The 12,025-nt window shown below is 41.3% G+C and overlaps 1 protein-coding gene across 2 annotated transcripts in view; it reads right to left on the bottom strand.

The window, feature by feature from the left end:
• The window catches only part of PDGFA (platelet derived growth factor subunit A), a 67,432-nt gene that overhangs the window by 19,091 nt on the left and 36,316 nt on the right, over positions 1-12,025 (bottom strand). For both annotated transcript variants that reach the window (XM_082199937.1, XM_082199938.1), the window contains exons 3-4: positions 8,106-8,210; positions 6,464-6,651 (exon numbers count right to left, since the gene is read on the bottom strand). In XM_082199937.1, coding sequence (XP_082056063.1) covers positions 6,464-6,651; positions 8,106-8,210 — 293 coding nt within the window. The remainder of the gene's footprint in view (positions 1-6,463; positions 6,652-8,105; positions 8,211-12,025) is intronic.

Genomic DNA, 12,025 nt, shown 5'->3' with positions numbered 1-12,025 from the left:
CTCCTGAATTTGTTGTTTATGTATTTTACTTTTCATGGAATCATAGAATTGTGAAGTTGGAAGGTGTGTGTGTGTGTGTGTGTGTGTGTGTGTGTGTGTTGCAGATGCATTGGCAAATGGGTGCTGCTGATTTGAACCAGCATACAGTTAACAGGGGGACCAAGCCCAACCTAACAAACAAATACCACTCCTTTTCCAAAATGTCTGTTTGATAGATTGTGGCAAGCAGAAAAAATGGATTTCGCCTAATGAGTAAATGTGGAATCAAGCCATAAGGAATCTCAAATCCCAGGAGATGAGAATATATGAAACACATTTCCCTCCCACCAGCAGATCAAAAGCACTGTATTTCCACAAATAAAAGCCCAATTTAGCCTACATAATATTTAATTAAGGAAACATGACTGTACAAGGATTTTTACATTCAAAATGTCCCCTGAGTCATTTTATCATTTAAAATCAAGAACAAGGCTGTGGGAGTTTGTGGGAAAGGCATAATCAGGCCTGTTTGCTTGTTAATGCTATTTAGCATTCCTACACATTTGGGGTCATAACTGACCCCAGAGGGGGATGAAACAAAAGAAAAAAATATTTTATTTTTTAAACAAAACACCACCCCTAATCTGTGCCACTTCATTCTTTACATACTTCCTTGCAAAAAGGCGAAGGATTGTTTAGTGTGTTCCAGGCCACACTCGCAGTGTGAGCATGGATGTTTTAATTTTCAGGGTTTCTCTAAAAGGTAGTAACTTCGGGTGGAACACAATGTTTAAATGCAAAATGTCCTCAGGAAGAGCTTGGAGAGCCTTGTTTGAAAACCTGGAGAACCACTAAGCCAGAAAGGCAAAGGGCCTGATGACTAAGGGCTTGTTTACACTGACACTTGTCCTGTGTCTAGAAAACTGGGTCCGAAAGGTTTTTTTGTTTCTCCCACTGCTTTCTCTAGGAAAACCCACTGTATTGGAACCAATGTCCATCAGACAGAAAAACCAATTGATGTTTACTCCGATTCAGCGGTAAGCAGTGTATTTTCCTGGGGGGAAATGGCAGGACAAACCAAATTGTTGGAAGGGACCACAAGGGCCATCCAGATTAAGATTCTGATGCTCTACTGACTGAGCTATCCCAACTCAAATGTGGATGAGCCCTCAGCATAAAGCAGCACCATAGGTTGTAAACAGCTAAATGGGCCAGTTTGCTCTTGCTTATAATGGGGGAGAAACAAAAGCATTGCACACCGAAAGTCACTACACTCAGAGCTCGTCCACACTTTGTTTGTCCCCCACTTAGGAAGCATGGGCTCGAGTGGTTTTCTGCTCGTTCCGTACTTTCTAGGCATGTTTCTAAGTGGTTTTCCATTTGCTCCAGCACTTTACCCTGGAAATCCCACTCTTTTAACACTGAATCGGAGCAAATCTCTAGTGGAAGTGTGCAAGAGCCCTCATTTATCACCACAACAGCTAATTCCGTTAGCTATTCTTTAAAGTGTTTACCATCAGCACTGCTTGCAGTGCACTTCCAGGAAGAAAAATAAAGTTTAACTAAATGGAAGCTTCCCCCAATTTAGGTGTCATCCAGTCATTTAGTACCACTACTGGCCATACCAACAAAGGGTGATGAGACTTGCAGTCTGAAATCAGCTGCAAGTACAGTAGCACCTTGGTTCTCGAATGCCTTGGTACTCAAACATCTTGGCTCCCGAACACCGCAAACCCAGAAGTGAGTGCTTCAGTTTGCAAATGTTTTTTGGAAGCTGAACGTCCAACACGGCTTCCCATTGAGTGCAGAAAGCTACTGCAGCCAATTGGAAGCCATGCCTTGGTTTTCCAACATTTTCAGAAGTTGAACGGACTTCCGGAACGGATTACAGTGGTACCTCGGGTTCCATACGCTTCAGGTTACAGACTCCGCTAACCCAGAAAGCAGAATTCTTCAAAAAACTTCATGAAACTTTGACGGATTATTTGGAATACAATATGATAATCATGGGAGATATGAATGGTGTAGTTTCTACAAATATGGATAAGACACAAAGATTGACACTTACTAAAGAAGGGAGACTCCCCAAGACTTTTTTCGAAATGACTGACAATATGGACTTAATAGACATTTGGAGAACAAGGAACCCTCTTGAAAGAGAGGGAACCTTTTTCTCCCATGCAAAGATGACCTGGACCAGAATTGACCAAATATGGGTTACTAGTGGAATGGCTCCGAAGATTAAGAAGGTAGAAATCTGCCCAAAAACCTGTTCCGACCATAACGCCGTGAAGATGGAAATGAAATTTACAACAACTGGTCAGTTTAGATGGAGAATGAATGACACCCTGTTTCGAGATAGAGAGATCCACATGAAGGCCCAAAAAACTCTAAAGGACTATTTTGAAATTAATCTAAAGGGCGATGTGGAGAAAAGAGTGATCTGGGACGCAAGCAAAGCTGTGATGCGAGGATTTTTGATTCAACAAAATTCAATAAAGAAGAGAAAACAGATTGAGAAAAAGGAAAAAATTTTGGAAAAGATAAAAGAAGGAGAGAAAAAATTAAGATCAAAACCAAAGTCCCAGGAGATTTTGAGAGAGATTAAATTGTATCAAACGCAATATATGGAATTGATGAACCAAGAGATAGAATGGAAAATAAAGCAAATGAAGCAAAAGACATTTGAGTCGGCAGACAAATGTGGTAAACTTCTGGCATGGCAACTTAAGAAAAGACAGAAATTAAATACAGTCACAAGCCTAGAAGTGGATGGAAAAAATATATCTAAACCCAACGAGATAAGAAATTGTTTTGTGAGTTATTTTAAAAAACTTTATTCCCAAGGATTACAAAATGAAGAGGACATAGATAAATTCCTTAATAAATATGGATTACAAAAGATCTCTCATCATAGCAAGGTGGATCTAAACCAGAGAATAACAGAACAAGAGATAGAGGGGGCCATTCAGGACATGCAATTGGGCAAATCTCCAGGGCCAGACGGACTGACTTCCAGATATTACAAATCTTTAAAGGAATGGTTGATACAACCGTTAAAGGAGGTGTGTAACGAGATCCTAGAGGGAAAAAAGGCACCCGAATCGTGGAAAGAAGCATACATTTCACTCATACCAAAGACAGAGACTGAAAAGACTCAACTGAAGAACTACCGCCCAATTTCGTTATTGAATGTGGATTACAAAATCTTTGCAGACATTTTAGCAAAAAGATTTAAAAGAGTATTGATGGAGAAGATTCACAGAGACCAAGCAGGCTTTCTCCCAAAAAGACACCTCTCAGACAATGTTAGGAACATAATAGATATTTTGGAAAAGTTAGAGGTGAACATAAATACTAAAGCAGTTTTGATATTTGTGGATGCGGAGAAAGCCTTTGACAATATTTCGTGGAGTTTTATGAAAAAGAATCTTCATGGGATGGGGGTAGGACAAGGATTTGAGAATGGTATGGGTGCAATATATTCCGAACAAAAAGCTAAGCTGATTGTAAACAATGTAATAACTGAGGAACTTAAGATAGAAAAAGGAACACGACAGGGGTGCCCAATTTCCCCATTGCTTTTTATTTCGGTCCTGGAGGTGTTGCTGAACATGATTAGAGATGACCAGCAAGTCAAAGGTGTAATGGTCGGAACCAAACACTATAAGTTAAGAGCATTCGCAGATGACCTTGTATTGACCTTGCAGGAGCCAAACACTAGTACAAAAAGAGTGTTGGAAATAATCCAACAATTTGGACAGGTAGCTGGATTTAAATTGAATAAACAAAAAACTAAAGTCTTAGGGAAAAACCTAACAGATATGGAAAAGAATAAGTTTCAAGAAGAGACAGGTCTGACGGTGGTTAAGAAGGTGAAATACCTAGGGGTTAATTTAACATCTAAAAACTTGAATTTGTATAAGGACAATTATGAAAAATGTTGGTCAGAAATTAAAAAAGATCTAGAAATATGGTCAAATTTGAGATTGTCAATGTTAGGCCGAATTGCAGTGATTAAGATGAATGTATTGCCTAGAATGTTATTTTTATTTCAAACTTTGCAGATTATTGACAAGATGGACTGTTTCAAGAGGTGGCAGAAAGACATTGCGAAATTTGTCTGGCAGGGCAAAAAGCCCAGAATAAAATATAAAATATTAACAGATGCAAAAGAAAGAGGGGGATTTGCCCTGCCGGACTTAAAATTGTATTATGAAGCAGCAGCATTCTGCTGGCTGAAAGAGTGGATGCTCCTCGAGAATACAGATATCTTGGACCTAGAAGGTTTCAATAATGCATTTGGATGGCATGCATATCTATGGTATGACAAAATCAAAGTGCATAGTGCCTTTAAAAATCATATTGTAAGGAAAGCATTGTTTAATGTTTGGATGAGATATAAAGATCTGTTGGAAAACAAAACCCCTAGATGGTTGTCACCCTTAGAGGCTAAGGCCCACAAGAAAGTTAATATGGAGGTCGGATGGCCAAAGTATTGTGAGATCTTAGAACAGGATGGAGAGAAACTGAAATTAAAGAGCCATGAAAAACTAAAACCCAAAGTACAAGATTGGCTCCACTATTATCAAATAATGGAGGTTTTCAAACAAGACAGGAAAATTGGCTTCCAGGTGGAAAAATCAAAACTTGAGACAGAATTGTTAGAACCCAATACTAAGAATTTGTCAAGAATGTATAACTTGCTGTTGAAATGGAATACACAAGATGAAACAGTTAAATCAGCTATGATTAAGTGGGCACAGGACATTGGTCATAATATTATGTCTGCTGACTGGGAAAGGTTGTGGAACACCGGTATTAAATTTACGGCATGTAGTGCCTTAAAGGAAAATGTGATGAAAATGGTCTATAGGTGGTACATGACCCCAGTTAAGCTAGCAAAAATTTACCATTTGCCTGACAACAAATGTTGGAAATGTAAGGAAACTGAAGGTACCTTTTATCACCTTTGGTGGACATGCCCGAAGATTAAGGCTTTCTGGGAGATGATATATAATGAAATGAAAAAGGTATTTAAATATACCTTCCTTAAGAAACCAGAGGCCTTTCTCCTGGGCATTGTCGGCCAATTGGTGCCAAAAAAGGATAGAACTTTTTTTATGTATGCAACAACAGCAGCAAGAATACTGATTGCAAAGTATTGGAAGACACAAGATCTACCCACCTTGGAGGAATGGCAGATGAAAGTGATTGACTACATGACATTGGCGGAAATGACGAGCAGAATTCGTGACCAGGGAAAGGAGGCTGCGGAAGAAGACTGGAAGAAATTTAAGATCTATCTTAAGAACTATTATAAACTTGATGAAGTTTAGATTGTCGAGATTTTACAGAAAGAAAGGGTTGCAGTAATATAAGAATAGATCAAGAAAGGACTATGAGGAACCAGGATGGGAAAAAATATTTATAAGTTGCTATAAAATTTGGACATGAGGATGCAGAAAGGGGAGGTATGGGGAAGTCCGAGGAAAGAAGTTTATGAAAGGATATTTTGAAATTATATTTCTTTGTTTGTCTGTTTTTCTTTTATGTTTGTTTGTTATAAAAACTTTTGTAAAACTAATAAAAATTTTATAAAAAAAAAAAAAAGAACTTTGCTTCAGGATGAGAACAGAAATTGTGCTCTAGTGGCGCGGCGGCAGCGGGAGGCCCCATAAGCGGGAGGCCTCCAGTATACCTGAAGGAGCATCTCCACCCCCATTGTTCTACCCGGACACTGAGGTCCAACACCGAGGGTCTTCTGGCAGTTCCCTCACTGCGAGAAGCCAAGTTACAGGGAACCAGGCAGAGGGCCTTCTCGGTAGTGGCACCCTCCCTGTGGAATGCCCTCCCACCAGATGTCAAAGAGAACAACAACTACCAGACTTTTAGAAGACATCTGAAGGCAGCCCTGTTTAGGGAAGCTTTTAATGTTTGATGTATTACAGTATTTTAATATTCTTTTGGAAGCCGCCCAGAGTGGCTGGGGAAGCCCAGCCAGATGGGCAGGGTATAAATAATAAGTTGTTGTTGTTGTTGTTGTTGTTGTTGTTGTTGTTGTTATAAGCTAAAATGGTGCTTCAGGTTAAGAACAGTTTCAGGTTAATACGGACCTCCGGAACAAATTAAGTACTTAACCCGAGGTACCACTGTACGTTCAAGAACCAAGGTACAACTGTACCCAGGATAAGAAAGGCTGAGCAAAGGTGTAACCAAGTGAGAGCCAATAGGAATTCACACTGAGGGATAATGATGATGATTTTTAAAAAATATTATTCAATTTGTATACTGCCCTATACAGGCAGGTCTCGGGGGGGGGGGCGGGTTCACGGGATAAAATCACAGAATACATAACCAAAATCAAAACAGAAACAAGGCGAGAAAAATGAAAACGACAGGATCCGAACAAAATGCTGAACCACCTCTTCCCTCAAAACACCCACCTCCCACCCCGCTGCACCTGTGTTCCATTTCTCCTCACCTTGACGCTTCTGTGGTGTATCCGTGACGGCTGGCATTTCACACTGCTGGTGTTGCAACAGCCCGTGCAACGCTTCACCTCCACGCACGGCGGCCATATCAGAAAGTTAGCAGACGTCGGGTCAATCTGACTCCGAGGTATCTCGTATATAACGGTTCGCGTTTTGCAGACGGCAGGAATGGCTTCCTCTGCAGAGGGGGAAATAATGGTGTACCCAGATAAGCGATGGCCTCTGCTTTGAAACAAGCCTGCTAGCTGTGTGTCGGACCCCCGGGCTGCGTGTGGCAATGCTAGGGGAAAACCCTCTCTCTGCTCTTGCAATATATAATAAACAAGAACCGTTGCAAGCATATTGGGATGTCTTTGCATTATTCACCCATAAGGGCATTCAGGACATCATGAACGAAAGGATATACTGGCACACTGTACAGATAGCATGCAAGAATATCCTCTAACCAAGGAGATCTCTCCAAAGTCCACCATGGGACTGTAGGGAGTCTATTCTTCTTGTCCTGTGTGAGATATAAATGATTGTCACCGTATTTCTGCCTTCTGATCACACCTGAAATAACACACCAGCCTAGCTGAGATGAAGCTCTGCGTTTTGGCTTTGGGGGGGGTATTTCAAATAAATAAATAAGCAAGCAGCACACAGTCCACAATGACTAAGGAACAATAAATGCAAAAATAAAAAGCAAAAGCAGTGCAGCTTTCAGTGGGCAGTCCTAGGTAGCAATCTAGGTCTACCTGATAGCAAAACAGGCTCCAGACGACAGCAATTCTGCTCTGTTTTAAAAGCAGCCTTCTGTTCTGATAGTTCAGATATTATATTTGATCTGGCAGAGGGTATCTTCAGAGCAAGCAGGTCGTAACAATGCACGTTCATAAAACACTGCTGTTTAAGGTCAATTAGTACCCATTTAATTCCAACACCCTTGCTTCTGCCAGAACATTACTATGAAGAGCACTGTTTATTAGGGTGAAGATTGATGTAATATTTTAAAATAAATTGCAGCGACTTCCTCCCAGCTCTGCAGTTTGTATGATACATTTTGTTAAGTTAAAGGCTGTGTATGATACATTTTGTTAAGTTGAAGGCTGCGTTGGGTATTAGCTTAGCCCTTAGGCTTTCCATTATTTAATTAACTCTTCCCAACGTGATCTCAGGGTTGCACCAGTCTGTGGCCGGCGCCTCACCTGAAAACAACTGAAAGGAACAGACACTGCACTGCATTTCCAAACTCACATTTCCACATGAGCATCCTGCAGCAAAAGAAATAATTTTCTGGATGAGCTACCCCACTAGAAGTTGACTGACTTGTGCAAAAGAGCAGAAAATAATAATTAAAAAGTGTATGGGGGGGTGTCCTCCTTGGGTTTATAACAGGCACGGGCAAACTCGGCCCTCCAGATGTTTTGGGACTACAACTCCCATCATCCCTAGCTAACAGGACCAGTGGTCAGGGATGATGGGAATTGTAGTCTCAAAACATCTGGAGGGCCGAGTTTGCCTATGCCTGGTTTATAAGGTCATTTTTCTTTCTGCCCTTAAAAAAAGACTCATTTTTCAGGACCAGTCCTTCCATCCCAGCCTTGTGGCATATTTTTTTAAAAATATAGGTTTGGTTTTCCCATTCCTTACCAACACTTCTTTTCCTGCGAATAGGTCTGGGACGATTTTCTTGCCCGTGTTTGACAGAGTGAATGCTGTGCGGTATCAAGTTTGTCTCTGACGGATCATCATATCCTAAAAATGACACAACGAAACAGTCAGCCCTGTTTGTTATTATTTATTTGGTTATTATTTATTTATTTAAAAGAACCTACTTCATTTGAATATATATTTTTTCCAATTACAAAGGAGCAATACATTAACCAACATTAGATTAAGCCTTCATTAAGTCTCTTACACACATCCACTTTAAAAGAGCCTTTCTATGCCAGAAACAAGAACCACTTTCCTAGGAAATCATCCTTGAAATTATTTGTTTTATAAACATCATTTATACCTCTCCCTTCCAGCTCTACCGTTCGGGAAGTGGCTTAGCGGCAATAAACGCCATTATGTAAAAAAAAAAAAAATCTAACACATACCTTTCCAAGAAATATCAGGAAACCTATTTTATGTCTACAGGCAAGAAACAGATTATTTGCAAAGTACTTGGGAGTCAAATTCCAAACTAAGGGAAGCAAAATTAACTGCTCTAACCACAAAACTTCAGGATGCAATTCAGGCCTGGAGGCCAGAGATTATTTCCATAATGAATAAACTCTCAAGCTCCATTCAGAATCATCTTTTTTTCTTTTCTTTCTAGAATGGCTGAATATTGGGCACTGTATCTGTTTTGCTACGAGAAGGATTCATACTCACCTGTAGTATGCCAAGTTTCATTAAAAACAATAAAAATTAAAACATAAAAGTCAAAAATGACAACATGAAAACAAACAAGACCACAGGGCAAGCAATTTTGTGCGGGCTCAAGTACCCTATGAAACAGTCATATCTTAACCGGCTGCCACTGAAAAGGTGCTACACTGGAAAGAAGCACTTATTATTAATAATAATAATTTTTACTATCATTTATTAAATTTGCATACCATCCTTCACCCACAGATCTCAGGGAGGTACGCGGCATAAAAATACAATATAAAAACACAAAGTGCAGAATAAAAACAAAGCAATAACCCTCCTTCTCACAACCACATTTTGAATAAAATTAATCAGCCAAAGGCCTGGTTGAAGAAGAACCTTTTCACCTGCCATCTAAAGGTTTATAAGGAAGGCACCAGGCAGGCCTCCCTGGGGCAAGCATTCCACTAGCAACGGAAGGAAAGGCCTGGGCCATATGTCACACTAAGACAAGCCTTGGCTTGGCGCAAATGCGCCAGCTTCCAGAAATGTGCTTGCAGCTGCTTTGATCCTCCCCAGGTCATCTTTGCTGCCATGCCTATCTATTTCCTGTTTTTCAGCTTGCGGTTAGTCTGGAGAGACCTAAACCACGAGCCTGGATTCCTACAGCATGCAATGCCAAACCTTAGTCCTAGCAGACCAGCGAGCAGCAAAGCATTTGCAAAGGGCTCTCCAGGAACCTATGAACCTATGCACTGGCTCACCGTAACAGAGCATCACTCCTTTGCTTTCCTTGTCCCATGAGACTAGGGCCCTGCAGGATTTAACCTCCTTCCATCGGGCCTGTAAGACAGAGCTATTCCGCCTGGCCTTTCATTCAGCTTGATCTTTTATTTCCCTTCTCTTCCCTCCTGCTCCCCTTTTATGAAGATCCACTCTGAGACCCCACAGCTAATTCTCCCCTGGCCTCCTCGCTGGCCCAAGTAGGACCAATTCAGCCAGCTAGCCCTGGGGATTATCTAATCGATTTTTGAATTTTATTGTTATTCATGTTTTTATACAGTGGTACCTTGGGTTAAGTACTTAATTCGTTCTGGAGGTCCGTTCTTAACCTGAAACTGTTCTTAACCTGAAACTGTTCTTAACCTAAAGCAACACTTTAGCTAATGGGGCCTCCCACTGCTGCTGCACCACCGGAGCACGATTTCTGTTCTCATCCTGAAGCAAAGTACTTAACCTGAGGTACTATTTCGGGGTTAGCGGAGTCTGTAACCTGAAGCGTATGTAACCCGAGGTACCACATTTTATGCTGCTTTTATAATTAAGTGTTTTAAAGTGTTTTAAATTTGTTGTTAGCCGCCCTGAGTCCGGTTTTTGAACCGGGAAGGGTGGGGTATAAATAATTTGTTGTTGTTGTTGTTGTCAAATACCCCAGTGGCTTTGCACATGCGACAAAGCACTGGAAGGTGGGAGTAGCTTTGCTTCTACCTAATAGCTAATTGTGAGGAAGATGCTCTAAACCAGGGGTGAGCATACTTTTCCGCCGGTGGGCTGAATCACCTGTGCACGTGAGCATGCACACGCCCGCCGATCTTTCTCCGCTGGCTTCCGGAGCTTCCTGCAGCCAATAGGAAGCTGTGGCTGCGTCCCGGAAGTCAGTCCCTGCGAAGAGCTAAAGCGGTGCACCACGTTGGTTTAGCTCCACGCAGGAACTGACCGAGCGGGCGCCAAGAGCCGGTTTAACAGAGAAATGCACAACAGAGAGAACAGTCTATCCCCTGCCCATGTTTTTGCATGGAGGTTGGGGGGGTATGAGATTGTAGCTGTTTGGGGATATTCTGTGCACCTCTATGCAATTGCCTAGTAGATAGGGTGCGTCTTCTGGCTCTGTCAGTGCTCTCATGTGCTCTCACAGCCGCCACCCCACCCCCAGGGGGAAAAGTGAAAATCATGGAGTAAGCCTATGAACATGCAACAGGGTCTAATTTATATAGACACTTCCCCGAATATACGGACAAAGAAGGTGAGGCCAGGAAGCACAACTTCTTCTCCCTCTCCACACCGTCGCAATCATATGAACAAGAATAAGAATAATTTATTATTTAGACCCCACCCATCTGGCTGGGTATCCCCAGCCATTCTGGGCAGCTCCCAACAGAATATTAAAAACACGGTCAAACATTAAAAACTTCCCTAAACAGGGTTGCCTTCAGATGTCTTCTAAAAGTCAGATAGTTGTTTATTTCCTTGACATTCTACATGGTGGGCGCCACTACCGAAAAGGCCCTCTGAACAAGAGCCAGTTTGATTCCCTCCCCCCTTTCTTTTTCCTTTCTTCTCTTGTGATGAGGCTGCATTTTAATATTTTAATGTTGTATTTTAATCTTGTTTTTAAGTTGTATTCATTCAACTTGTTTTTATTATTGCTTGTTAGCCGCCCTGAGCCGCCCTTGGCTGGGGAGGGCGGGGTATAAATAAAAATTATTATTATCTGTTATTGTGTGGCCTTTCGCCTGCACAATTTACTCTACCACCCATACGCACACTCGTGATCATTGATACCAGTCAACTGATCAGAATACTTTACACTCCTGAGGATACCCCATTTATTTATGTCACAATAAATTTAGGTTTAAGGCAACAACCAATGGCCTGCAATTCAGGAATCTCCGCTAAAGCATCAGCTAAAGTAAAAGATGACCATTCAACCTCTGCTTAAAAGCCTATGAAGGAGATGTTTTGGACTACTAGGTCACTGATGTGCCACAGATATGCTAAGACAGGCTGGCTAGTAAACATTTTTATGGGCAACTAACTTTTGCAGGCTTATTTGCAAGGCTCTTATGCAACCTGTCCATAATGTAGGAAATGCCAGCTTCCATATGAAAGCACACAGAGACCATGAAAACCTACGGATTAGGCCTTGTTCCTGCTTCCATCAGCAGCATAAGGTAAACTTCACAGAAGAACAGGGTGTTCGTGGCAATCCCTCCCAAGAGATGCCAGCCTGCAAATTTACTTGTTTAATAATGTACTTGTTTAGACAGGTATTTGCATACAACTCTCCATAAAAGCTGGGTTTTATGGAACTTAGTGGCACGATTACAGCATGTTACGCTGTTTTACATGAGATTCATATTTTTTATTGTTCTGTGAGCGGCACAAAACACTCTGGTCTTCCTTTTGGAAGGGCAAGTCAGAAATACTGCCTT

The sequence above is a fragment of the Podarcis vaucheri genome (assembly GCF_965113315.1).
Source record: "Podarcis vaucheri genome assembly, chromosome: 14".
Classification (NCBI taxonomy): Eukaryota; Metazoa; Chordata; class Lepidosauria; order Squamata; family Lacertidae; genus Podarcis; species Podarcis vaucheri.
Note: the sequence above shows the minus strand (reverse complement) of the source record. Positions and strands in the feature narration are given on the sequence as shown.